This window comes from Pongo abelii, chromosome 14, assembly GCF_028885655.2.
Source record: "Pongo abelii isolate AG06213 chromosome 14, NHGRI_mPonAbe1-v2.0_pri, whole genome shotgun sequence".
Classification (NCBI taxonomy): Eukaryota; Metazoa; Chordata; class Mammalia; order Primates; family Hominidae; genus Pongo; species Pongo abelii.
Window position 1 is genome coordinate 81,407,245 of NC_071999.2, and position 27,520 is coordinate 81,434,764.

Sequence of the window (27,520 nt, forward strand, 5' to 3'; positions counted from 1 at the left end):
AGATGAAGGATGAGCAAAGGGACATCTTACATGGTGGCGGGCAAGAGAGGATGAGAGCCAAACAAAAGAGGAAACCCCGTAAAAAACCATCAGATCTCATGAGATTTATTCACTATCACGAGAACAGTGTAGGGGAAACCGCCCCCATGATTCAATTATCTCCCACTGGGTCCCTCCCACAACAAGTGGGAATTATGGGAGCTACAATTCACAATGAGATTTGGGTGGGGACACAGCCAAACCATATCAGGCAGTGTCTTCCTTTTCTTTGTTATCTTGAAAGGAAACATGTGTATTGATCTTATATATTTCTCAATATACCAGAAAGTATTTTAAAATATTATTCTTCATGCTTCAACTTTTATAACCTTTAATCAAATGATTCCAATAAGTGGAAATAAAATTACTACTTGATCAATGGGAAACTAATAATTAGATGCATTGTAGAGCTGTCAGTGTATCTACTTTTGAGATAAATAAGCTGGAAGCTATGTTGAGATCTCTTAAGGCCCTAGAAAGAATCTAGGAAAAACTGTTTCTGCAAGTTGTTGGAGGAAAGCTGATTTCTCCACAATTCTGTCATTGGGAATGTAATTAACTCTCAACAGGGAGTTGGAGAATTCTACAAACCCATTTGTTGTGGCCCTCTTTGTTATATCTTTCGTGTGTTTTCAGCTTTGAGACCATACAATTAAAGCGAATTGTGGAAAAAGACAATAAATGTACCTGAGAAAACCTTGTACTGTGGAATTATTTAGATATAATGCAAAGATGACACACTTAAAAACAAGATAGATGCAAATATATGAAAGAGGAAATATCAGAATTTCTGGATATAAGGTAGCTGGGGTAGAAATTCCACTTTGCAAATTAAGACGTATTCTTGTGAAAAAAATATATAAATACATATATATGTAATATGCATATATCTTTTTAAGAGATAGGGTCTAGCTGTGTTGCTTAGGCTAGAGTGCAGTGGCAGGATCATAGCTCACTGCAGCCTTGAACCTCCTGGGTTCAAGGAATCCTCCTGAGTAGTTGGGACTACAGACATGTGCCCCCTTACCTGGTTAATTTTTTAATTTTTTGTAGAGATGGCTTCTCACTATGTTTCTCAGGCTGGTCTGGAACTCCTGGCTTCAAGTGATCCTTCTACTTGGCCTCCCAAAGTGCTGGAATTACAAACATGAGACATTTCATCTGGCCAAAATATATTTAAGTATTCTTTTTTTTTTTTTCGGGGAGGGGTAGGCCTTTAGAGTACAGGAATCATTTAAATAGCTTAACTTTTGTTGAACTTCTTTTGTGTATGGGGCATGAGATGGTGCAAAAGGTCTTTGTAACTATCTTTTAAAAAGTTATCTTTATTGAGTTTGAACAAAATGCACAAATGTCTCAGTGTACAGTTCAATGAATTTTTTTAAAAAACATTTATTGAGATATAATTCACATATTATACAATTCACTCTTTTAAAGTATATAATTCAGTGGCTTTTAATATATTCACAGATTTGCCGAGCCATTACCACATCTAATTTCAAAACATTTTCACCACCCTAAAAGAAAACATGTATCCATTAGCAGTCACTCTCCATTCTCTCTTTCCCCTAGCCCCTGACAACCATTAATCTGCTTTTTGTTTCTAGGATTACCTTATTCTGGACATTTCACGTAAATAGAATAATACCATATTTGGTCTTTTTTTACCTTAAGCCTAATGTTTTCAAGATTTATTTATGTGATGGCATGTATTAGTACAGTAGTGTTCCCTTATCAGGAAGTACGCTTCCTGAATCAAGGAATGTGTTCTAAGACTCCCCCAGTAGGTGCCTGAAACTGAGGAAAGTACCAAACTTGACTGCTGTCGATCGGAACATATTTCTGTTCCTGTCTTCCACTCACAGATTTAATGTCTTTTCCATCTTAGCACCTGTCATGCACTGTGGTCATAAGTTTTGCAGTTTGAGGTGTGACAACCAAAACTAGCATGAATTTCTTTCTCTTTCTTTACAATTTCCAAGATAGAAGATTTTTTTTTTTTTTTTTTTTACTGCAGTGTCAAGGGAACCAGCCCCCAATATTTCAATGTGGGTTCTTTTCTATTTTCCCTAAGTGTCAGCCAGTATGAGAAATAAGAAATTTTACAGCTGGGTCTCTGGGGGTGACATCACATGTTGGCAGGTTCCGTGATGTCCCCAAGCTGCAAACCCAACACGTTTTTATTAGGGGTTTCAAAAGGGGAGGGAGTGTACGAATAGGGTATGGGTCACAGAGATCACATGCTTCAAAAGGCAATAAAATATCACAAGGCAAATGGGGGCAGAGCAAGATCACAAGGCCAGGGTGAAATTAGAATTGCTGATGAGGTTTCATGTCCCACTGTGCACCCATTGTCATTGATAAACATCTTAACAGGAAACAGGGTTCAAGAGCAGAGAACTGATCTGACTAGAATTCGCCAGGCTGGAATTTCCTAATCCTAGCAAGCCTGGGGGCGCTGCAGGAGACCAGGGCATATTTTATCCCTTATCTTCAACTGTGTAAGACAGACACTCCCAGAGCGGCCATTTTAGAGGCCTCCCCCTGGGAATGCATTCTTTTCCCAGGGCTGTTCCTTGCTGAAAAAGAGAATTCAGTGATATTTCTCCCATTTGCTTTTGCAAGAAGAGAAATATGACTCTGTTCTGCCTGGCCCCGCAGGCAGTCAGGCCTTATGGTTATCTCCCTTGTTCCCTGAACATCCCTGTTATCCTGTTCTTTTAGGATGCCCAGATTTCATATTGTTCAAACACACGTTTTACAATTTATACAGATAATGAAATCATCACAGGGTCCTGAGGCGACATACATCCTCAGCTTACGAAGATGATGGGATTAAGAGATTAAAGTAAAGACAGGCATAGGAAATTATAAGAGTATTGATTGGAGAAGTGATAAATGTCCATGAAATCTTCACAATTTATGTTCTTCTGCTGTGGCTTCAGCTGGTCCCTCTGTTCAGGTTCCCTGACTTCCCGCAACACTGTAGATCTTAGCAACCTCAGCATATGATTATTTTCCTTATTAAGTCAAGAACTTTCACCTTTTCACTTAAAGGGAGTACTTGATAGCTTTTCTTTGGCATTTCAGAATTGCCAGCATCACTACTCTTTGTGCTTTGGCACCATTATTAGGTCAACCATGGGTGACTTGAACACAAACACTGTGGTCAACAGCCGATCTGCAAACCAAGAAGACTGCTAAGAGACTCATGGGCGGGGAGCACATGCAGTGTGAATATGCTGGACAAAGGGACAGTTCACAGAGGGGAACACAGCAGAATGGCTTGAGATTTCATCACACTATGCAAAACAATGCGCAATTTTAAACTTCAGAATTGTTTATTTCTGAAATCTTCCATTTAATATTTCTGGACTGTGGTTGACTGTGGGTAACCGCAACTACAGAAAGTAGAACCATGGAAGCAGACCACTGTACTTCATTCCAGTGATTGCTGAATCATATTCCATTGTGTAGTTACACCATGTTCTATTTATTCATTCATCAGTTCATGGACATTTGGGTAGTTTCCACTTTTTGGCTGTTATGAACATTCATATACAAGTTTTTGTGTGGAAGTATGCTTTCATCTCACTGGGGTATGCACTAGGAATAGATTGTAGTGACCTTTTTGCTTCTGGAAGGTTGACAGATGGACTACGTTGTTGTTGGCTTGCAGTGGGAATCCATCAAGAATTATTGCAGGAATTCCTGTGTAACTGGGCGTCTCGGCCGCATTACTTAATAATACCAAACTTAAACTGGATAGTAAAATATATCATAGGTACCAAGGGCGTAACTGTCAGTTTGAAGTTTATGTGAAATAAGTAGTGACTCTTACATGTGATAGAGATGTACCATTTTCCCAAAATGAATGTGTTCCCACGGCGATGCCTCTCCTAGTAATTCACAGGCAGGTAAGTAGGTAATTGTTGAGACTTGCTAATGTGTGTGTGAAACATTTCTGCAAAAAATGACGCCATCTTTTTGCTCTTGAGAACCCATGATTATATTAAGCATTTGAACTATACTTAAAATATCCTGATAATGATTGTTCACATCTACTTGTGCCTTGTGTGGTAGTTATTTAAAAACTCCTTAATCTAGAAAAAAATAATTTTAAGGCTAGACTTTTTTCCCTTAGGATATTTTCCTTATTGTCTGCAACAACATAATTTGGAGTATAAACCTGTGTTTATAGACAAAATGCAACGTCCTCATTAGAAGTGATTTTTGTGATTGTTAACATAATGAAGCATAGGCTGTAAAACTAGCACATATTTTGTATGTGATGTTTTCGGTGAACTTACCTGGCCCCTAATAGGACTCAGGTTGTCTTGGATTTTGATGGATTGATGAAACCTTGTACATAAATTGCCAGTCCTGGAACCAATCTTCCTTCCTTTCTTCCCTGTTTTATTTAGTTTTTCTTCCAGTTGTATTTCATTTTTGGCTTGTTAATAATTGTGGTTTAGTAAAAATAACTTGAGACTGTAAGCTAAAATTTGGCTATGGTCTAGAGAAGTGGGCTTCTTCTTGTGGACTAGAAATGTTTAAACTTATTCTTTTTTTTCCCCTCAAAATGTGAGTGTAGCTGACATCTGGTTTAATGATGATTGAGTGAGAATTATGAGTGTTTATAAAGACAGTTATCTTTTAATTATCTGGGCACACAACCCGGAGCATTGCATTTTGCTGGCTGTTTCCCTGCTCCTTCCTTCTGGCTCTGTGAAGACTTGTTGGCCTGCCCCAAGAGAAGGTGAAGTGGGAAGTGTAACTGACCCCAGCCACTCTGAGATGAAAGTTGGGGTAGGGAGCAGAGGGGTAGGAGAAATGTTTAGACTTTTGACCACTATGAGACTTTTGGGTTCCATCTAGAATTCAGGGCTCTGCGCAGTTCTGATTACCACTGTCTTGGAAGACTGCGAGTTGGCTTTGGTTTTGCTATCAAATGATATTAGTATTGGCAAAAATAGTCCTAGTATACTCCAAAATATTATGTAGTACAATGCCAAATCTTAATAGAGATGAGTGACTTGAGAATTATCCCTTAAAGGAATGTTATTTGCTGAATATACAATATAAGTTTACCAAGAACATGGTGTAATTCAGTGGGTTAACCACATATGCCATTTTGACTACAATTTCGAAACAGGGTTAGAATTTTAAAGAGGAATTTTTAAGAATTGCTTCATTTTACTTTTTATATTCCTAGTGCTATGCACCATGTCAGGTATGTGTATAGCAGGTTGTCATTAAATAATTTTTGAATGAATGAATAAATGAATGCTTTCTTTGTATCTTAGTTAAAATTAAGACAGATTATTTAAATGGAAAGTTAAACTCTAACATATTCTTTAACCTGGAAAAATTTTCATGTAGCAAATTAATAGTGGTGACAAGCTTTCAACTTTGAAGGTTTCATCCAACTATATAGTCTTTCAAAAAGTATCACTAGAGTGATATACTTTCATGTACTCTTGTATGTTTTTATTCTTGAGCTACTAACAAAACTAGGATGGGTTCGCTCCTGTGCAGTAGAAGGCTACTTTAATAAGGTGATGTCAAGAACTGGGGAAGGTTGTTCCTCCAAAACACAACCAACTCTCTCATCCCCCCCAACACACACCTGAAATTTAATCATCTGTTTGGTCTTTTTGTTTGTTTGTTTTTTATTCCTATAAATTAGTAAATAGCAACTATTTATAGGAAGAATAATTTGATTTAAAAGTGATGAGGGTGTGTAAACTGTATTTCAGCCAGTGAGAAGTTGGGTAAGAGCCTCCTGCTCTTGGGAGTATGCAGTGTAGACTGGAATGCCTGGGGGAATAGGAGGTAGGTTGCTAATTACAGTTTAGAGTTCCCTGAGTGCTTTCACAGACACTCTCATTTGATGCTCAATGCGCTGATATATAGGGAACTACCTACTGGTCTAGGTCTCAAGTCCAGTAACCTTGTTGTAGGTCAATTTCCTCATGTGTAAACCAGGGGTAAGAGGTGCTACCACATAGGGTTGCTACAAGGATTCAGACCCAAAGCAGACAGTGTAAGTGAGTGTTGGCCAACATAGTTCGGGTTCCTGTTTTATAGCTGAGGCCTTGAGAAGTTAGGAGACAGTCTTCATTACCCAAGGAGTCTGGTACTCCCATCTCAGCTTCTCTGACTTCAGGTTCTTTGTGTGTGTGTGTGTGTGCGTGTGCACACATGCATGTGTGTGTGTGCACTGTGAGAACAGTTTAGAAAGGGCAAAACCCATCCTTTTGTGAAGAACTGGCTTCTCTGACATCATGAATGACTTTTTCAGTCATTCTATTCAGGGACAGGAAAGAGGTAGAAGATATTTATTCCATTTAAATTATGTTTTGTTTTTACCTAATGTGTTTATGGTAAGCCATAATCCTTGCATTTGTAAGTTTTTGGTATTTGTAACCAATGAGGTCTGTCAAAGCTGTTGCATCATAAATAATGATGTGGACATCTTATGGAATTTATTATAAAAATTTGATGTGTTTTGTGGAGTCATGGAGATCATATAATGGTTGTTTCAACAATGAAGTTTAATGAATGGAGTAAAGAAGGGTGTTTTTAATTGATTGACAGCTTTAGAGAAGGCATCCAGCTCCTCCTGTATACCAGCCTGGGGCTTCTCCCTGTGGAACGATGACTTGTACTATCTCATTATAAGGTCATGATACATGAACACTTAGTTATCTCCTTGAATGAAAAATAATGGCAAACATGGCTCTTGGGAATTGTTTCATGATGTGGTTCGTCTGTACCACAGTGGTTTCTAATGTCAATGTTTGTTGGGATTTTTTTGTTTCTCATTACTAATGTTGAAATGATTGGTGTGATGATGGTATCTTAAGTATCACGACCTAGTAGCTGATCTGTCAATTAGTAAGTAACTTAATTTGAAATCAACTGTGAGCCCAGTTGAAGCTCACAGCCTAATTTTTGTCAGCAAACCCCTCTCCCCAGCTTTGAATACAAGCTCAAACAATGTTTTTCTTTTTGCACAGGGGTTTGCACACAAATATGGTGGAGAGTGCTTTTGGGATTCTAGGCGCCTTTTAAATGGCTGCTTAAAAGAAATTGAAAAAGTTAAACGAGAGAAGTGCCTGCTGACTCGCATTAGAGGGCATTTTGCTGATAACCAGTCTGGTATGAAGTGGTCTTCAAGAAGCTCCCAGAATGTTTGGGATTTAAGTCATGTGGATTATGCGATCAGAACTGGAACTGAGCGATAGAGCTTCGGGGAAACTTGTTTACATTGGCAAGAAATCTTATCCAGCAAGAGGATTAAAATAAAACCATAAACAAAACAGTAAAGGATGTGAAGATAATTCCCATTTGCTTATGAAATGAATACACCTCATAGCAAAAGAAATGGTGTTTTTTGAAATTTATATACTTGGCAATTATTGCCTTAATATTTATCTGATAGATATTTTCTTCCACAGAACCTGCTTTTTAATAACTTCCTATCAAGGCCTTCTTCGGAGGCCACAGGTGGTAAGACAGGTTTGGCAGAGGTGTTTGTGCGGAATATGCCCTCGGGAGGCTGCTCCGCCCTTCATATGCTCGGGTAGGCTAATTACAATCTCAGAGGAAGCCCCAAGAGCCTCACACTTGGCGCAGTCGCTTCCTAGCTTCTTTGCCACAGGATGGCTGGAAGCACGAGCATATACTGGGACATGTAGCCTTTTTTCCCAGAGGAGTCGAAATGCCTAGAAAAGTCACTTGTGTACTATGAAGTAGATAGGGCAAATATTAATTTCCCTTTTAAAATTAAGGGACTGAGTGGTGATTTAAAAGTGTGTTGTGTGAGATAGGTCCAGGATTAAACCTCAGGTATTCTCTCCTAATGTGTATCTCCTCAGATTATTTTAGGTGGGGATGATTTTATTTAACCGCCTTAGGAAAATACGGAAAGGGGCAAACAAGAAAGAGAAGAAAAAATTGTATGGAAGGCAGGGTGTGGCTGTTTGACTACATAGTCATCACTCCTGTTTGTGTTGACTTTTGATAACTTAAGTGGGAAACACATGGTCTCTATTTATGTGGTGCCTATGAATCACAACAGCATTACGTGAAATGTGTCACACCTTGAATAACTTGCTAATGAGTAAGGTTCAAAATTATAGAAAAACTGAATGAGTAATTGTTAGATTAGAACTACTAAACAGTTCTTTTAAAATACTGTAATTTCTTTCAGAATACTGAATTCTCAACATAAGATGAGTTCACATTTTAAGTGTGATTTATTCTTATTTTTAAACAACCTACTTTCACTATGTTTTGAGATGGTTTGTAGATTTATAACTTTTGCAATGTTGTCAGAAGACAGAAAATAATTTGATAACTCAATTTCTTCCTTTAAATAAAGGATGTTGCATCTGGCAAAATAGACATTTGTCTGCTAAGATGCAGCTTCTTACTTTCAGTCTACAGATGGATAGTAACAGGTAATAATAACAGCTAGCATTTGTGAGTGCTTCTCTTGGGTCAGGCAAGTGCTAACTGTTTCATGCGTATTATCTCATTTAATTCTCACCATAACCCTGTGAGATGGGTACATTTAATCTCCATTTCACAAATGGGATAACTAAGATGTTACGTAGCTTGTTCAGAACTGCAGGTAGAAAGTGGCAGAGCAGGGCTTTAAACCCAGGCGTGCTAGTCCCAGCGCCCCTACTTGGCCTCAACAGGCCACCGTTGACATCATGTTGTGACCTTAAGGTAAGTAGCTGAGGCAGCCTCTGTAGACCTAATAGTCCTGCTATAAAATTGTGCTTTCTTTTTTTCGTTTTAAACTCATAAAAAATTTTTGTTTTATTTTAGGGGGAGTGTTAGGTGAGTTTACAATTATATGGTATAAGAGTTGCTAATTAAAAAATCAGATTTTTCGAGTTACTGAGGTTGGAGTAGCTAGTATGTGCAGTACAAATGTTTTATAATGTTTGTGAAAATGCCCACAGAACTGTTAAAACATTTAAAGAGAACTTATCTTATACTGAAGTTTAGAGTATTATATTTTTATTCTCTTCCTCTGTCTCTCACACCTACACCCATACACACACACAGTCATTATGTGTTAACACATCTTTTTATCCAGGAAAATTGGATGAAAAGATTAATTGAACGTTTTTATTTCTATACCCTTAACAGAGGAGGATTATTTTTGAAGCTGTATTATATGGTAAAATACCCTAATTTAAAAATATCTAAATAGATTGAAGATAATTTAATTTTTTTAGCCTAAAAATACTTTAGAGCCTAATGTAGTTGAGTTACTCTTTTACTGAGTACTTATAAAATGCTGTTGGTTTTTGGTGTCTGTTTCATGTGGGTGGTTTTGTAACTTTCTAGAAAGTTAAACGTTCTGAGCCTTGAATTTCATACTGGTGAAATGGAGATAATAAGGATTATTAAATTTAAGATTGTGTGTGTGGATTGCATAGATAATGAGAAAAATTACCTAGGACAAAAACTGATGTCAGCCTCTTCTATTCTTTGTTCCTTTAGGTACGGGAGATTTAGTAAATTGACCTAAATCTGATTGGTTTTGACTTCTTTTGAATGTTGTTCTTTTATATTAATAAATTTATTTATAAATTTATATATAAACACCTGTAGTCTTTAAAGAATATAAACAAAAGATAATGTTAAAAATAAGTGTAATTCTACAACTTAGAAATAATTACTGTTAGTATATTTATTCCATGTTTACTTATGATACATTCTTATAGAGTTATAGAAATTGGGATTATACTCCCAATTTTTCATAAATTTTCCCAATTTTTCATAAATTCCTTTTTAAATAATAAGTATTCTTTACAAGTAATAAATCCACTTCTATGACATGAATTTCAATTTCATGTCATTTTCTGTTTTATGGCTATATCATAATATAATCAATTTCTTATTGCTGGGCACTCAGGGTATTTGTAATTGTTGCTATTTATTCTACAGAACGCTGTGAAACAATTCTGTTCTGTGTGCCTGTCCTGTTGTCCTAGTATAAATTCCTAGATCCTGCACCTAGGAGAATATGCATATTTAAGACTTCTGATACATATCACAAATTACCTTCCAGAATTGTGGTATCATTTTATATTACCTTCAGTGGTGTACAGGACATGCCAGATTGCCATGTCCTCAAAATATAAGCCATTATTTAAAATCTTTGTTTAGTTTTTATATTGTCTTTTTTTTTAAACGAATACTGTACAAGTGGAATTTGGTCTTTTATCATCATTATTTAGATTTTGGAAAGTACATAAGTACAAGAGTACATCAATATTTGGATATATGAGGGGGTCTGAAGTCTACTACACATGATCTTGCCTTTCTATCATCTTTTTGGGGGAGATGAACCATTATGGATAGTTGGGTTTTCTGAATAGCTTTGAATATTCCATTTTTCCCACTTTATTAAAGGATATTCTAAATATAACTAACTCAGCCATGTCTATATGATGCAGAGGTGTGTTTCTGAGAATTAATTATTGGAGTATTGTCAGAGTGGTAACTTCAGGGTTGATGCATGTAAGGAGGTTTGGCATGTACTGTTTAACCACCCTCAAGAACTTGATTGCACATTTCAGCCACTACAAACTAATAAGCAGGTGATATTTTCCCTGCTTCAGATGAGCACACTGGGGTGCAGAGAGGTTATGTAACTTGCTTAAGATCACACAGTTATTAGGTAGTGAATGTGGAATTTGAACTTGCTTTGGTCAGACTTCAGTTCTTTTTCTTTCCATTTTGCCACTTGCTACACGCTGCCCTCTTGATTGACCCTTTCATTGCTGTTGACTGTCATTCTTCACTGCTATCCGGTGTCTGCAGGACACAGCCTTTCTTTCTTCTAAATCACTGCTTTGAATCTATATTGATTTGGGAATGGAATTGCCAGATTGTAAGTGTCAGTGGCTCTGAGGGGCTTTGCTATGACTAGAGAGAATGGGCTTTAGCATCTGCATTGGATATTTCTGGGCCTATTTCATGCTTTTTGTCTTTGCATAGGAGTAACCAGATGAAGGACATGTTACAACGTTTTCTGTAGTTGAGATCTGCATTCCCCTTGAGTTTGTTTTGGAACAATTTGGGGAAAATTCAAAAGAGTTTGTGTTGCACAGGTTGGTGGGATAATCCAGGGTCCTCTCAGTTATTTTCAGAAGAATATGCCATTCTCTTTGGGTATGTTTAACTGTGTTTTCAACATTACATTTTTCTTTTTTATTTATTAATTTATTATACTTTAAGTTTTAGGGTACATGTGCACAACATGCAGGTTAGTTACATATGTATACATGTGCCATGTTGGTGTGCTGCACCCATCAACTCGTCATTTAACATTAGGTATATCTCCTAACGCTATCCCTCCCCCCTCCCCCCACCCCACAACAGGCCCCGGTGTGTGATGTTCCCCTTCCTGTGTCCATGTGTTCTCATTGTTCAGTTCCCACCTATGAGTGAGAACATGCGGTGTTTGGTTTTTTGTCCTTAAGATAGTTTGCTGAGAATGATGGTTTCCAGCTTCATCCATGTCCCTACAAAGGATATGAACTCATCACTTTTTATAGCTGCATAGTATTCCATGGTGTATGTGTGCCACATTTTCTTAATCCAGTCTATCATTGTTGGACATTTGGGTTGATTCCAAGTCTTTGCTATTGTGAATAGTGCCACAATAAACATATGTGTGCATGTGTCTTTATCGCAGCATGATTTATAATCCTTTGAGTAGATACCCAGTAATGGGGTTGCTGGGTCAAATGGTATTTCTACTTCAAGATCCCTGAGGAATTGCCACACTGACTTCCACAATGGTTGAACTAGTTTACAGTCCCACCAACAGTGTAAAAGTGTTCCTATTTCTCCACATCCTCTCCAGCACCTGTTGTTTCCTGACTTTTTAATGATCATCATTCTAACTGGTGTGAGATGGTATCTCATTGTGGTTTTGATTTGCATTTCTCTGATGGCCAGTGATGATGAGCATTTTTTCATGTGTCTATTGGGTGCATAAATGTCTTCTTTTGAGAAGTGTCTGTTCATATCCTTTGCCCACTTTTTGATGGGGCTGTTTGTTTTTTTCTTGTAGATTTGTTTGAGTTCATTGTAGATTCTGGATATTAGCCCTTTGTCAGATGAGGAGATTGCAAAAATTTTCTCCCATTCTGTAGGTTGCCTGTTCACTCTGATGGTAGTTTCTTTTGCTGTGCAGAAGCTCTTTAGTTTAATTAGATCCCATTTGTCAATTTTGGCTTTTGTTGCCATTGCTTTTGGTGTTTTAGTCATGAAGTCCTTGCCCATGCCTATGTCCTGAATGGTATTGCCTAGGTTTTCTTCTAGGGTTTTTATGGTTTTAGGTCTAACATGTAAGTCTTTAATCCATCTTGAATTAATTTTTGTATAAGGTGTAAGGAAGGGATCCAGTTTCAGCTTTCTACATATGGCTAGCCAGTTTTCCCAGCACCGTTTATTAAATGGGGAATCCTTTCTTCATTTCTTGTTTTTGTCAGGTTTGTCAAAGATCAGATGGTTGTAGATATACAGCGTTATTTCTGAGGGCTCTGTTCTGTTCCATTGGTCTGTATGTCTGTTTTGGTACCAGTACCATGCTGTTTTAGTTACTGTAGCCTTGTAGTATAGTTTGAGGTCAGGTAGCATGATGCCTCCAGCTTTGTTCTGTTGGCTTAGGATTGACTTGGCGATGCAGGCTCTTTTTTGGTTCCATATGAACTTTAAAGTAGTTTTTTCCAATTCTGTGAAGAAAGTCATTGGTAGCTCCATGGGGATGGCATTGAATCTATAAATTACCTTGGGCAGTATGGCCATTTTCACGATATTGATTCTTCCTATCCATGAGCATGGAATATTCTTCCATTTGTTTGTATCCTCTTTTATTTCCTTGAGCAGTGGTTTGTAGTTCTCCTTGAAGAGGTCCTTCACCTCCCTTGTAAGTTGGATTCCTAGGTATTTTATTCTCTTTGAAGCAATTGTGAATGGCAGTTCACTCATGATTTGGCTCTCTGTCTGTTATCGGTGTATAAGAATGCTTGTGATTTTTGCACATTGATTTTGTATCCTGAGACTTTGCTGAAGTTGCCTATCAGCTTAAGGAGATTTTGGGCTGAGACAATGGGGTTTTCTAGATATGCAATTATGTCATCTGCAAACAGGGACAATTTGACTTCCTCTTTTCCTAATTGAATGCCCTTTATTTCCTTCTCCTGCCTAATTGCCCTGGCCAGAACTTCCAAAACTATGTTGAATAGGAGTGGTGAGAGAGGGCATCCCTGTCTTGTGCCAGTTTTCAAAGGGAATGCTTCCAGTTTTTGCCCATTCAGTATGATATTGGCTGTGAGTTTGTCATAAATAGCTCTTATTATTTTGAGATACGTCCCATCAATACCTAATTTATTGAGAGTTTTTAGCATGAAGATTGTTGAATTTTGTCAAAGGCCTTTTCTGCATCTATTGAGATAATCATATGGTTTTTGTCATTGGTTCTGTTTATATGCTGTATTGCGTTTATTGATTTGCATATGTTGAACCAGCCTTGCATCCCAGGGGTGAAGCCCACTTGATCATGGTGGATAAGCTTCTTGATATGCTGCTGGATTCGGTTTGCCAGTATTTTATTGAGGATTTTTGCATTGATGTTCATCAGGGATATTGGCCTAAAATTCTCTTTTTTTGTTGTGTCTCTGCCAGGCTTTGGTATCAGGATGATGCTGGCCTCATAAAATGAGTTAGGGAGGATGCCCTCTTTTTCTATTGATTGGAATAGTTTCAGAAGGAATGGTACCAGTTCCTCTTTGTACCTCTGGTAGAATTTGGCTGTGAATCTGTCTGGTCCTGGACTTTTTTTGGTTGGTAAGCTATTAATTATTGCCTCAATTTCAGAGCCTGTTATTGGTCTATTCAGAGATTCAATGCCGTCTGTCACCCCTGTCTTTGACTAGGAAAGGGAATTCCCTGACCCCTTGTGCTTCCTGGGTGAGACAATGCCTCGCCCTGCTTCGGCTCATGCTTGGTGCGCTGCACCCACTGTCCTGCACCCACTTTCTGACACTCTCCAGTGAGATGAAGCCAGTACCTCAGTCGGAAATGCAGAAATCACCCGTCTTCTGCGTCGCTCACACTGGGAGCTGTAGACTGGAGCTGTTCCTATTTGATCAACTTGGCTCCACCCCCTACATTTTTCTTTTGAGGCTGTGGACTCCCTGAGGGAAGAGCTGCCTGCCTTCAAAACATTTTTTTTTTTTTTGGTAAATTCCTACCCAGCATTCAGGTAATGCCTGTAACAGACACTCAGCCTTTGTTTAAGTAAAGCAGCAGTGCAGCCCTTCTGTAGATTAATGCCAAGTATAGGAAGGATCTACCTCTTCCTGAGTTGGAGCATGTTGCCTCCTGGCCCAGGCTCCTGTCCAAATGTATAGACCAACCTCTGAGAAACACAACCATTATTTTGTCAGTTAACAGATATCATGTCTAGCTGCAGTGATGTTGGGCACTGTGGAGAGATGCAGAATGAAGACACACAGGGATTCTAGGGGGACTGTGAAGCTGGCAGCAGTGAGGACAGCTGGGGGATGGTGGTAAAGGTCCCTTCGTTGAGCCCTGGAGCCAACCTGGGATTTAAGATTGGTGACTTTCCAGTTCAGGATATCAGAAATGTATTTCTTTCTGAAGTGGCAGGTGGAGCAGGGACTACTCCTGCTCTTACGTGGTGGCTGCATCTCCAGGACAGCTGGTGTCACTGCTGTTGGTCCCTGCCCTCCCCTTGAGCTGGGACTCAGTCCCAGGGGTTGTTCTTACGGCAGCTTTTTTCCCACTGTGACCTTCATTTTCTCTGCTACTATTTTCCCTGTGGAATCCCCTTTTCTATCCCAACCACCTCCCCCTTCAGAGAGATAATCTATATATTTCTCTAGAGGTTTCACCAACATTATTGGTGGTGGTAACTGCAGGTGCCTGTTCCTCTGTAATTCCTTAAGTTGGGAATTGTCTATTTAAAATATTCACCATCTCACCTCTCTTTCTTTTGTCTCTCTGTGCCAGGATTTAATAGTCTTCTCCCTAGGATGTTTCAATAAATGGCTCTTTACATCAATTAGGATGATTTCATAAATAAGTTTAAGAAATGTCATGCCCTCTGCTGTTTAGCTTTGTAATGAAATTTGAGGAATATAAAGATGGAATTGAAATTAATGATATGTGTATTCAGTGTCATTGGTATTTTGAGTTTCTATCTTACACTGTTTTTATTCATTCTTAGTAAAGTAGATCACCCATAGGTTTTTAAAAAATATATAAAATATGTTGAAAATTTAGTTTAGCTCTTAACTTTTGTGTATCATCCAATAAAATGATTATATTACCAAAAACACTCATCAAAATTTTTTCCTGCATATATTTGTCATACTAAAATGGTTAAACTATCTCTTTGTAATATAAAACAGACAGTACACATTCCTATAAGGAACAGATTATAGGATATAACAATCTATATAGGCAAATCCTTCAAGTATAACATTAAATGCATGTTAATTAATCTAATACTGAATTTGACTTGTGTGCTATCCCTGCTTAAGAGAAAATTAACAACCAAACCTGTCTTTCAGGCAGTAACAGAGAAGAATTTTGAAACAAAAGATTTTCGAGCCTCTCTGGAAAACGGTGTTCTGCTGTGTGAGTAAGTATTTAAAGTATTTAAAAAATAATTCAAAAGCAAAGATGTGTGTGTGTGTGTGAGTGATGAGGTGTTTGGCTCCTCCCATGGCCACCGTAGTTACAGATATGTGTTCTTGGTCACAGGTGAGATTTGATCCCTGCAAATTGATACCTCACAGTACGAGACAGTAGGAAGAAGGGGTTATCAGTCTCTGTATCTAAAGATAGCACTGGTAAAATATATATTATTTTTAATTAGTAAACAAGAAAGATTCTGTTGCATGGTGGGCCAGTAGGGGGTGGGTGATTGAGAAGGAAGCCTTAAGACATGTTAGCATCGATCTCTTAGTCTGAATATTCTAATGGGTAGAATTGCTGGTTTGGAAGTTAATACACATAATCTTTGCTTCATCAATAAATCATGATGATTGGAGTGGTAGATTTTTTCTTTAAGCTTTAAGTGGAGTCATCACATTACCAAAATCAATTTGAGTTATGGACCATTCATTCAATTAACAGATACCATTGAGAACCACACCCCAGACTTTGCTTACAAAGAAGTAAAATAGGCTAGTACCATGATTAATAGCATAAGGCCTACATTGTATGTGTAGTGTAATATTTTGTTCCCCAGTGGATGCATAGTACAATTAGCCAAGTATATGACCTTCGGGAATAAGGGAGAGGCAGGCCTGTGAGGCGTAAGGATGAAATCCTGGGTGAAGGTAGAGGTTGCAGAAGCGAGCAAATAAATTCTAAGAATGTACTTGAGTACTCACCCACATTTTTGAAAGCACTTAATTACTTCAATCTAAACACTTATCACACAGGTATTTATGCTATCTGTCCACATGTAAGCAGTGAGAGTGTATGCACTAGTACTTAGAGATTTTGATTATCCTTTTGAAGGAGTTGTTTGCAGCAAAAGGTCTGCAGTCAAAGGGCCTAGGTTAGATTTCTTGCTCCATTACTTTTGGACCTCTGAATAAGTGACTTCACATCTTTGAACATTTGACCAAGTGATTTAACATTTGAACCTTATTTTCTCATTGGTAAAGTAGAGATCAAGGTATCTGATGTGCCTAATGCACAGAGTTGCTGAGTTCAACAATATATATTTTAAGGTTTTTATAAATGATCAAACTTTGTATATATACAAGTTGCTGCTAGATGATGGGCATGTAAATAACAGTCTATCTTGTCAGCTCTGTTGGCAGGTGTTCAAACTTCTTTGTCTTAAGATGATATTATTAATTTTGTTCCATATGAAGTTGCTGATATTTAACCATTTGTGACCTAAAGAAGTGTCAATTTCATGTGGTTTCACCTAATGTATAGGTGACATGTATAGGACAGACATGTGAATAAGGGCCAGGAATAAAGTTCAAAGTGTGTTTCTTGTCGTCTTCCAATGTCACATTCATTGGAATGTGAATAGTGTTTCAATTAGTTTGACAATGAGTCACATTGGCTCCTGAGGCTTCTGCATTCTTCACGTAGTTCTGGAGCCTTGGCTTTCAGCTCCATCAGCTCCTTTAAGCACTTCTCTGTATTGGTTATTCTAGTTATACATTCGTCTAAATTTTTTTCAAAATTTTCAACTTCTTTGCCTTTGGCTTGAATTTCCTCCTGTAGCTCGGAGTAGTTTGATCGTCTGAAGCCTTCTTCTCTCAACTCGTCAGTCATTCTCCGTCCAGCTTTGTTCCGTTGCTGGTGAGGAGCTGCGTTCCTTTGGAGGAGGAGAGGCGCTCTGCTTTTTAGAGTTTCCAGTTTTACTGCTCTGTTTTTTCCCCATCTTTGTGGTTTTATCTACTTTTGGTCTTTGATGATGGCGATGTACAGATGGGTTTTTGGTGTGGATGTCCTTTCTGTTTGTTAGTTTTCCTTCTAACAGACAGGACCCTCAGCTGCAGGTCTGTTGGAGTTTGCTAGAGGTCTACTCCAGACCCTGTTTGCCTGGGTACCAGCAGTCAAATAGTGTTTAAACTAATTTAAGTAGACCACACAGCCCAACTGGTCACTAATGGGAAGTTACTTTATCTTAATTTGAAGACAATATGATTTAAATGTACTCTAGTAATGTTTAGAAGATGGAGGGGAAACATTGCCTATTAGAAAGAGGCGTGTGACCTGCTAACTACTTTAGCTATTATTTAAATGTTTGCAGTAAAAAAAAGCCATCAACCATATACCCCACAAGTCTGAATAGGAATTGGGTAGGTTTGTGCCCACAAGGAAGTGTGCCTATGAAGCATGGAGTTTCTTTTTAGATTTACAAAAGCATATATCTCAAATATATGATCTTTCAAAGAAGTAACTTTGTAGGTTGTATATTTCCAGTAATGAACTATTGCCCATAATATTTTAGGGGTCCCACTTTTGGGGCATTGACCCCATAAATAGATCATTAAACATGTTTGAGAATGACAACCAGGTTTTGATTTAAAATGCAACTTATGTACCAGCCTGGGCTCTGAATGATTAGAAGTGATTTCCAAAAGCTATACCCAACCTGAAAAGATCAGCATAGTGTGACCAGGGAGGATATTCAGAGTTGATGAAAAACTACTGTGAGCACAAGCAGTACAGGTTAGAATAAATATGTAATTTCTACCTTAATGGCAACAGCAAACATTTGGATGAATGTTTAGAGATATTGGTCTTTTAAAAAGTCACTTTAATTCTTAGACTTCCAATGCTCATTCTAATATTGTTTTCTAATTGGAATTTTTCTGATTTGGATTTTGTGCATTGCCACATAAGTCTAATCAGTCTGTTAGTATCCAGTATTCTTTAAATTAATGTTTCCCAAAAGTAGCTTAAGTAAATCTGAAGCCATGGTAATCAGCAATTGTAATTTACTGTGGGACACCAAAGTCCTGCATAATATTTTTATTAAAAAATCTTTCTCTAAATTGTGAATCACATTGTTTATAGTCACTGGTTAATGACGACACATTCATCTAAAAGCTGTGGTGTTAATGAATAAAAAGTCCAGATAACTATATTTAGTATGAAACCTGTAACTGAGGAAAGCCTGGCTGGTTACACTCTGAAATGATTAAGCAGGCACTGCTCTTTGTGGCCACATCCACCTGTGTTATATATAATGCCTGAGAGGAAAACAAAGTCAGCTGTTCGGAGATCTGGTCTTACAAGCCCTGACTTTTTAATTAATGGTAAATATAGTAAGCTATCTGTCTTTGAGGATATTTTACCCACTAGAGATCCCAAGTTTGAGCTAAAATATGATTAGGATATTTTTAAAACCTGAATTCATTTTCGTACAGGAAAAGGCTGACTTCTATCTGGCTCACTGCCAGAATCATATTTCTTGTGAAATACAGGTTCTGATTGTTGCCTATTAGAAACCTCTAGGCATTCTCATTCATTACCACCATTAAAGAGTTTTCTTAATATTTCATCCAGTAATTTCAGCAATTTAAAAAAAATCCATTGGTAGTACTCTTTCCTTTTGAACTGGTGTTCTGAAATATCAAATTCAAAAGTTCGAATGGCTTATTATAGCTTTCACCCAATTGGAAGTGTACTGACATTTCAGATAGTCTAAAGTGGGGATAAACCATGCATTGACGTTTCAGACAAGATATACATTTGAGTAATGAGGATAGTTATATGTGTTCATTGCCTTTTAATCTGATTGACTTTTGAAGTTAGTATCTTCATGTTAGTCATTTTAGTGTTGTTTAGTTTGACTGTGGCATCTAGTGAGTTGGGATTTCATCAAGGAATACTCCCTTGATGAAAGTCTATGATTGTAGTCTCTCTTGGTTTTACTAAACAGTGAGATGGGAACACTGTCTGATATTTTTGCTTTTCTAATTAATAAAAGGATTGACAAGTTTTTATAAGGTGATTTTAGTTCCTTATTATAATGTGCTATGAATTTTATTAATAGTATTCATTAATCTGTCTTCTTTCTTCAGCATTTCTTAGTGTTCATGTGGACTGCCTTATTATATATATTTTAAAAATATAAAAGATGTATCACTTCATCAATGTCCGTTATCTTGTATTGCTCTGGGTTCTAGCAGAATTATTCCTCTTTTCCAAACATATTTGATTGAGACATAAACAGCTAATGATATCTGTAATTTCCCAGTTACTCATCTTATGATGACAATCTTGGAAATATTCAAATGAAAACACTCTTTTTTTTTTTTTTCTCTGATGAAGGAAGAAGATTTGCTTGACGTTAGTCTGATTGGGTGTGTCACTGGTTAGTCAGTCTGTACCTCCCATCCCTGGAATGATCCCAAGTCTCTGCCACAGTCAGCCATGCATCAGAAGTTTATGCCTTTTTGAACACATGACTCACAGTAAGAACACCCTTCTCGGCCGGGTGCGGTGGCTCACGCCTGTAATCCCTGCACTTTGGGAGGCTGAGGCGGGCGGATCATGAGGTCAGGAGATTAAGACCATCCTGGCTAACATGGCGAAACCCTGTCTCTACTAAAAATACAAAAAATTAGCCGGGCGTAGTGGCGGGCGCCTGTAGTCCCAGCTACTCAGGAGGCTGAGGCAGGAGAATGGCGTGAACCTGGGAGGCGGAGCTTGCAATGAGTGGAGATGGTACCACTGCACTCCAGCCTGGGCAACAGAGCAAGACTCCATCTCAAAAAAAAAAAAAAAAAAAAAACCACAAACAAAAAAACACAACTCTTCTCTCACTGTCACCAGGTCTACTTTTTCCTTTCTTGTAGCTTGGAAAGACAGGAGCAAGATATTAACCCCTATTGGTGTTCCTATTTGTATCAGCCATGTGACTACAACAGTATCTGCCTAAAAATACTGTAATAATTTATTAAAGATATATATATACATATTCAGTAGAAAAATATATGTTTTTTTATTTTTACAAATACTACTGTTTACTGTGGGACACTCAGATGATCATTTTAAGGCACGGGGTAAGATAGAGAACTTTGTCACTTGTCATTCCTGCCAAGAGAGCTCTATCTTTTTTGTTGGAGTTGGAGCTCTCCACCCACACATGGAGTGCCAGTGACATGGGTAGGCCCCCTCGGGCTTCCATGCAGTGCTCCATGGGAAGCCCAGAGGCTTTCATGTAGTGGGAAAGGCTTTTTTTCTTAGAGGTGTTTCTGGTTTTGAATTTCCTGAGGAGGACAGTTGCTTACATACAGTGCTCCAGCATGCCAACACCATTAATCCTGATCTGTTTTTATAGCCTTTGGAAATTTAGTGAAAACTGTTTTTCTTCACTTTCAAGTAATATAAGCTTTGAAGTTTCCATGTTATGTGATAGCCCAGCAATAGGCAAACAATGGTGCAAGGGTTCAAGTTCATAAAAATGAATGTAAAAATTTTAATCTGTTTTCACTTAATGGCAGTATTTTATGGTTGGCATTTGCATGCCTTTTTAAGCATCATGGTTCATTTCACCTGTGATGTAATATGTATGTCTAGCAAAAACAAGATTTTTTGTTTCAAAGAAAGAGTATATCAAGTTGAAAGTCAGCTTGGCAAACATGAACTTAAAAATTCACTTCAGTTACGGTAGAGACACTCTAAAGACTCATTTCAAGTTTTGCAGAAGTTTTTTAATATTGTGCCCTCAAAGTTGAGGGTTGAAATCCTGGAGAGAGACTGATATATCACTCTCACTTACCTGAGGGATTGAGATGAATTTAGTAACATTACTTCATAGTTAAATAGTACAGGAAGCCAGGTCCCTCCGTTAGATTCCTTTTGCTTTCTGTTGTTTTTGTTTTGAAGACTTTTTAAAAGAACAGTTTTGGGTTCACAGAAAAACTGAGGGGAAGGTACAGAAAGATCCCATATTCTCCATGCCCCTACACATGCACAGCCTCCCCCATTATCAACGTCCCCCACCAGAGGGGTACAATGGTTACAAATGATGGACCTACATTGACACATCATCATCACCCAGAGTCCATTGTTTACATTAGGGTTCATTCTTGGTGTTGTACGTTGTATGGTTTTGGATAAATGTGTGATGACATGTACCCATCATTATAGTATCATCCAGAATTGTTTCACTGCTGTAGAAATCCTCTGCGCTCCTCCTATTCATCCCTCCCTTACCTCTAATCCCTGGAAACCACCGATCTTTACTGTCTTTACTATTTTGCCTTTTCCGGAATGTCACATAGTTGGACTCATGCAGTGTGTAGCCTTTTCAGATTGGCTTCTTTCACTGAGTAATATGCACTTACTTCCATGTCTTTTTATGGTTTGATAGCTCATGTCTCTCTCTTTTTTTTTTTGAGATGGAGTCTTGCTCTTGTCCCCCAGGCTGGAGTGCAATGGCACGATCTCGGCTTACTGCAACCTCCGCCTCCTGGGTTCAAGCGATTCTCCTGCCTCAGCCTCCCGAGTAGCTGGGACTACAGGCACGCACCACCACGCCTGGCTAATTTTTGTATTTTTAGTAGAGACAGGGTTTCACCATGTTGGCCAGGCTGGTCTCGAACTCCTGACCTCAAGTGATCTGCCCGCCTCGGCCTCCAAAAGTGCTGGGATTATAGGCGTGAGCCACTGCACCCAGCCAGCTCCTGTCTTTTTAGTGCTGAATAACATGCCGCTCTCTGGAGGTTCCACAGTTTGTTTATTCATTCATCAAAATGAAGGCCATCTTGGTTACTTCCCAGTTTTGGCAATTATGAATAAAACTGCTATAAACATCCATGATATGGTTTGGCCCTGTGTCCCATCCAAATCGCATGTCAAATTGTAATTCCCAGTGTTGGGGGAGGGACCTGGGGGGAGGTGATTAGATCATGGGGGCGGGTTTCCCCCATGCTGTTCTCGTGATGGTGAGTGAGTTCTCACGAGACCTGATGTTTTAAAAGTGTGTGGCACTTCCCCCTTCACTTGCTGTCTGTCCTTTTCTGCCACGGTAGGACCCGCTTGCTTCCCCTTCGCCTTCCATCATGATTGTACATTTCCTGAGGCCTCCCAGTCATGCCTCCTGTTAAGCCTGTGGAATTTTGAGTTAATTAAACCTCTTTTCTTCATAAATTACCTAGTCTCAGGTAGTTCTTAATAGCAGTGTGAAAACGGACTAATACAATCTGTGTGCAATTTTTTGTGTAAATGTAAATTTTTAGCTCCTTTTGGTAAATACCAAGGAACATGATTGCTGGATCATATGGTAAGAGTATATTTAGTTTTGTAAGAAACTGCCAAACTCTTTCAAAATATCTGTACCATTTTGCATTTCTACCAGCAGAGAATGAGAGTTTTGGTTGTTCCACGTCCTTGTCAGCATTTGGTGTTGTCCATGTTCTGAATTTTGACCATTCTAATAAATGTGTAGTGGTATCTTATTGTTTTAATTTACATGTCCCTGATAACATATGATGTGGAGCATCTTTTCATATGCTTATTTGTCATCTGCGTGTCTTCCTTAGTGAGGTGTCTGTTAAGGTCTTTGGCCCATTTTTTAATCAGATTTTCTTATTGTTGACTTTTTAAGAGTTCCTTGTATATTTTAGATAAGAGTCCCTTTTGAGATATGTCTTTTACAGATATTTTCTCTCAGTCTGTGGCTTGTCTTTTTATTCCCTAGACGGTGTCTTTCACAAAGCAGATATTTTTAATTTTAATGAAGTCCAGCGTGTCAATTATTTCTGTTATGAATTGTGCTTTTTGTGTCTTATCTAAAAAGTCATTGTCAAACCTAAAGTCTCTAGACTTCCCCCTATGTTTTCTTCTAGGAGTTTTAATAGTTTTTGGTTTTATATTTAGGTCTGTGATCCACTTTGAGTTCATTGTTGTGAAGGGTGTAAGGTCTGTGTCTAAATGCCCTTTGCCTTTGATGTGACTTTGGGAAATTTTCTACTACTCAGTGAAACCCATTAGTGCTATAATTATTGAGGGTCTCAGAATAAGAGGTATCTGCCCTGAGACTACTCAAGCTTTGCTAGACTTACTTCAGGATGCTTCAAGCAGAACAGTGAGGCTATCAAATAAAGTTCCATCATAAGAAAGTGATGACTATAAATTACATTGGTACTGACATTGCTGTTGCACATACTTTCCCATCTTAGCATTTACTGTTAACTTTTACTGTGTGTTGTAGGTAATTCAGCAGTATTCAAAATTACTACCATAGAAATTCTAGAAATTAAACTTAACACCAATTTTGCTAGCAATCTTTGAAAATATTAAAGTGAACATAAATATTTATATTGAATGCTTTTAGACTTTTAAATTATGTATACTGGTTATTTTACTCATGGGCATATGATTACTTAAAATATTGCAGCTTATGAATTTAAATAAAAGTTATTAATTTAAAATTTTAGTAAGGCATATACTTAATTAAGATAACCAGTCCAAGTTAATGTATCTGATAGTTTACTCTTTTGATCAACGTTGACAATAAGTAGAGAATATCAAGGTTTGACTTTTCTGGCAACAAAAAAATACTAGGGAGGAGTGTTGTTGGTAAGAGCAATAAACAATTTCTAGCATTTGAAAGCAGAGGTAAAATGTTTAAAAATTTCTTTATAAAGAAGATAGAGAGTTTGAAGAATTTGTTTCATATTTCACAGAAATGTTTCTGCATTAAAAACTGGGCAGTGGATTTTAATAAATATTTGTAAAGCACCTATGAAATTCCAGGTTTTTTTTTTTTTTTTTGCTAAGTGCTAGGCGATGCTGTTTGGAAAGGGAGAGGGTTGTCTGTGCCTCTGGTAGCTGGACTGTCTGATTGCTCTGCTGCTGATCCCAGCACATTGCCATATTTAATACACATTAAAATGCTTAATGAGCAGAATTTGTATTAGAGGAAAAGTAAGCAAATGCATTAATGCCATATAGTGGATAAAACAAAAATCATTGTTTAAAATAGGCACATAGACCAATAGAACAGAATAAAGAACCCAGAAATAAAGCCAAGTATTTACAGCCAACTGCTCTTCCACAAAGCAAACAAAAACATAAAGTGGGGAAAGGACACCCTATTCAACAAATGGTGTTGGGATAATTGGCAAGCCACATGTAGAAGAATGAAACTGGATCCTCATCTCTCACCTTATACAAAAATCAACTAAAGATGGATCAAAGACTTAAATCTGAGACCTGAGACCATAAAGATTCTGGAAGATAATATTGAAAAAGCCCTTCTAGACATTGGCTTAGGCAAAGACTTCAAGACCAAGAACCCAAAGGCAAATCCAACAAAGATAAATAGATGGGACTTAATTAAATTAAAAAACTTCTGCACAGCAAAAGAAATAATCAGCAGAGTAAACAGACAACCCACAGAGTGGGAGAAAATCTTCGCAATCTATACATCTGACAAAGGACTGATGTCTGTAATCTACAGGGAACTCAAATCAGCAAGAAAAAAACAATCCCATCAAAAGTGGGCTAAGGACATAAATAGACAATTCTCAAAAGAAGATATACAAATGGCCAAAAAGCATATGGAAAAATGTACAACATCACTAATAATCAGGGAAATGCAAATCAAAACCGCAATGTAGTACCACCTCACTCCTGCAAGAGTGACCATAATCAAAAAATAAAAAAAAAGATAGTTGTTGGTGTGGATGCAGTGAAAAGGGAAGAGTTTTACACTGCTGGTGGGAATGTAAACTAGTACAGCCACTATGGAAATCAGTGTGGAGATTCCTTAAAGATCTGCCATTACTAGGTATCTACCAGAGGAAAATAAGTCATTATATGAAAAAGATACTTGCACACCCATGTTTGTAGCAGCACAATTTGCACTTGCAAAAATATGGAACCAGCCCAAATGCCCATCAATCAATGAGTGGATAAAGAAAATGTGGTGTATGTATACATATACCATGGAATACTACTCAGCCATAAAAAGGAACGAAATGGCATTTGCAGCAACCTGGACGGAATGGGAGATCATTATTCTAAGTGAAGTAACTCAGGAATGAAAAACCAAATATTGTATGTTCTCACTCAAAAGTGGGAGCTAAGCTATGAGGATGCAAAGGCATAAGAATGATACATTGGACTTTGGGGACTCGGGGGAAGGAGTGGGGAGTGGTGAGGGATAAAAGACTACATATTGCATACAGTGGATACGCCTCAAGTGATGAGTGCACCAAAATCTTAGAAATCACTACTAAAGAACTCATTCATGTAACCAAACACCACCTGTTCCCCAGAAATCTACTGAAATAAAAAAATAAAAGATTAAAAAAACCCCAAAATCATCATTGCTCTTTAATTTGTGAACAAAATTAAAGAAAGTGATATATTTCTTTATATAATTAGAATATATAATTATGAAATAGAGATATAATTAAAGATTATATCTTTAAAACTTTAGTTACTAATAGAAGTTTGATAATGTGAGGATATATATTTAGAAAATGTATGTGACAGAAAGATATTAGAAATATGTATGTGTGAATGACTAATAAAATAATTCACAGGTTAAAAAGTTCATTCAGTGTATTGATATGTTGTTCAATGTCATCTTCCTTGTTCATTGTGAAAATCTTTGGAAATAGGAGCTCAAAAGGTGTCCATAAATTTTGTACCTCAGCTGAAAAGCTTTCTGATAAAGGGAAAAATGAGATTTGGCATTTAGAACTAGTTTTTGGACACTATTAGAAATAAAGCCTCAAATTCTAGTTCTCACTAAAGCTTTTATAACTGAGCCAGACATTATATTGAACTTTATGTACAGTTTTCTGAATTGAGTTATATTTAGAGTGGGTTATATTCACTGACAAGGCTTTTGAACAGAGCCAGCTCTCTAGTATCTGTCATTGTGCAACTCCTTTGAAGGGAGTGGACAATTTGAGAGTGAGGGAGGGGAGTGAGAAGAAAAGGAAGGAGGCAACTTGACAGATGTCTTAGTCTGTTTGGGCTGCTGCTATGTCAAGATACCATAAATTAGGTAGTTTATAAACAATAGAAATTGATTTATCACAGTTCTGGAGGCTGGGAAGTCCAAGATCAAGGCACTGGCATATTTGGCATATAGTGAGGACCTGCTTCCTTCATAGACAGACTTCTCACTGTAACCTCTTGTGGGGGAAGGGGCAAGGCAGCTTTCAGGAGCCTCTTTTATGAGGGACCTAATCCCATTCATGAGGGTTCTACTCTCATGACCTAATCACCTTCCAGGGGCTCCACCTCCTAGTACTGTTACTTTCAGGGTTAGGATTTCAAAGTATGCGTTTTGGGAGGAATTCCAACATTCAGATCCCAGCAAGGGATGAGCTGAAGGAGAAGGAGAGAAACTGCAGGACTTAACCTGTGAATGCTCTGACTTGGGAGGTGTCAGATTACTAGGTGTTTCCTTCTGGTTTTAATCATACCAAAAGAGCAAGCCTCTGATGTACTAACCAAGCACATAACCAGGTTTAGGCTCTGGCCTAAGGAAAGAGCCTCTTGGGGGAAGAGAGAGAGAATTCCACCTAGGGCTAGAGCGATGGAACAAGGGAATACAGGCTGAAAAAATGGCTCCTTGACTGATTCTAGATCCTAGTACGTAGAGGTATCTGGAAGGTTATTATGTTATCTGAATCTTGAACAGAATCAGTTACCCGAAGCCAGTGTTACCTTAGGAATTCCATATGTGTGATCGAAGATTGATTATTATGCAAAGAAGTTCTATTTGTAGAAGAGAGTATTTCCATAGACGATACTTGTTTTTGATTTGACATAAGGCTATGCCCCTATTCCTCTAGGCAGACTTAAATTTCACAGAAGTTTAGATTTTATGAGACCCATTGTTTTTCTCCTTAGAAGAATTATTCTAAAAGGTTTTCCTTTAATTGCATATGAA

General features: G+C 37.8%; 1 protein-coding gene across 50 annotated transcripts in view; it reads left to right on the forward strand.

Moving 5' to 3' along the window:
- Positions 1 to 27,520, forward strand: part of LMO7 (LIM domain 7) — a 229,217-nt gene that overhangs the window by 74,919 nt on the left and 126,778 nt on the right. For 44 of the 50 annotated variants that reach the window (XM_063714955.1, XM_063714961.1, XM_063714960.1 and 41 more), the window contains one exon: positions 15,681 to 15,751. The exons of 3 other annotated variants lie outside the window; for them this stretch is intronic. In XM_063714955.1, the coding sequence (XP_063571025.1) occupies positions 15,681 to 15,751 (71 nt within the window). The remainder of the gene's footprint in view (positions 1 to 15,680; positions 15,752 to 27,520) is intronic. 3 more of the 50 variants (XM_063714982.1, XM_063714981.1, XM_063714983.1) reach the window with 1 other exon arrangement.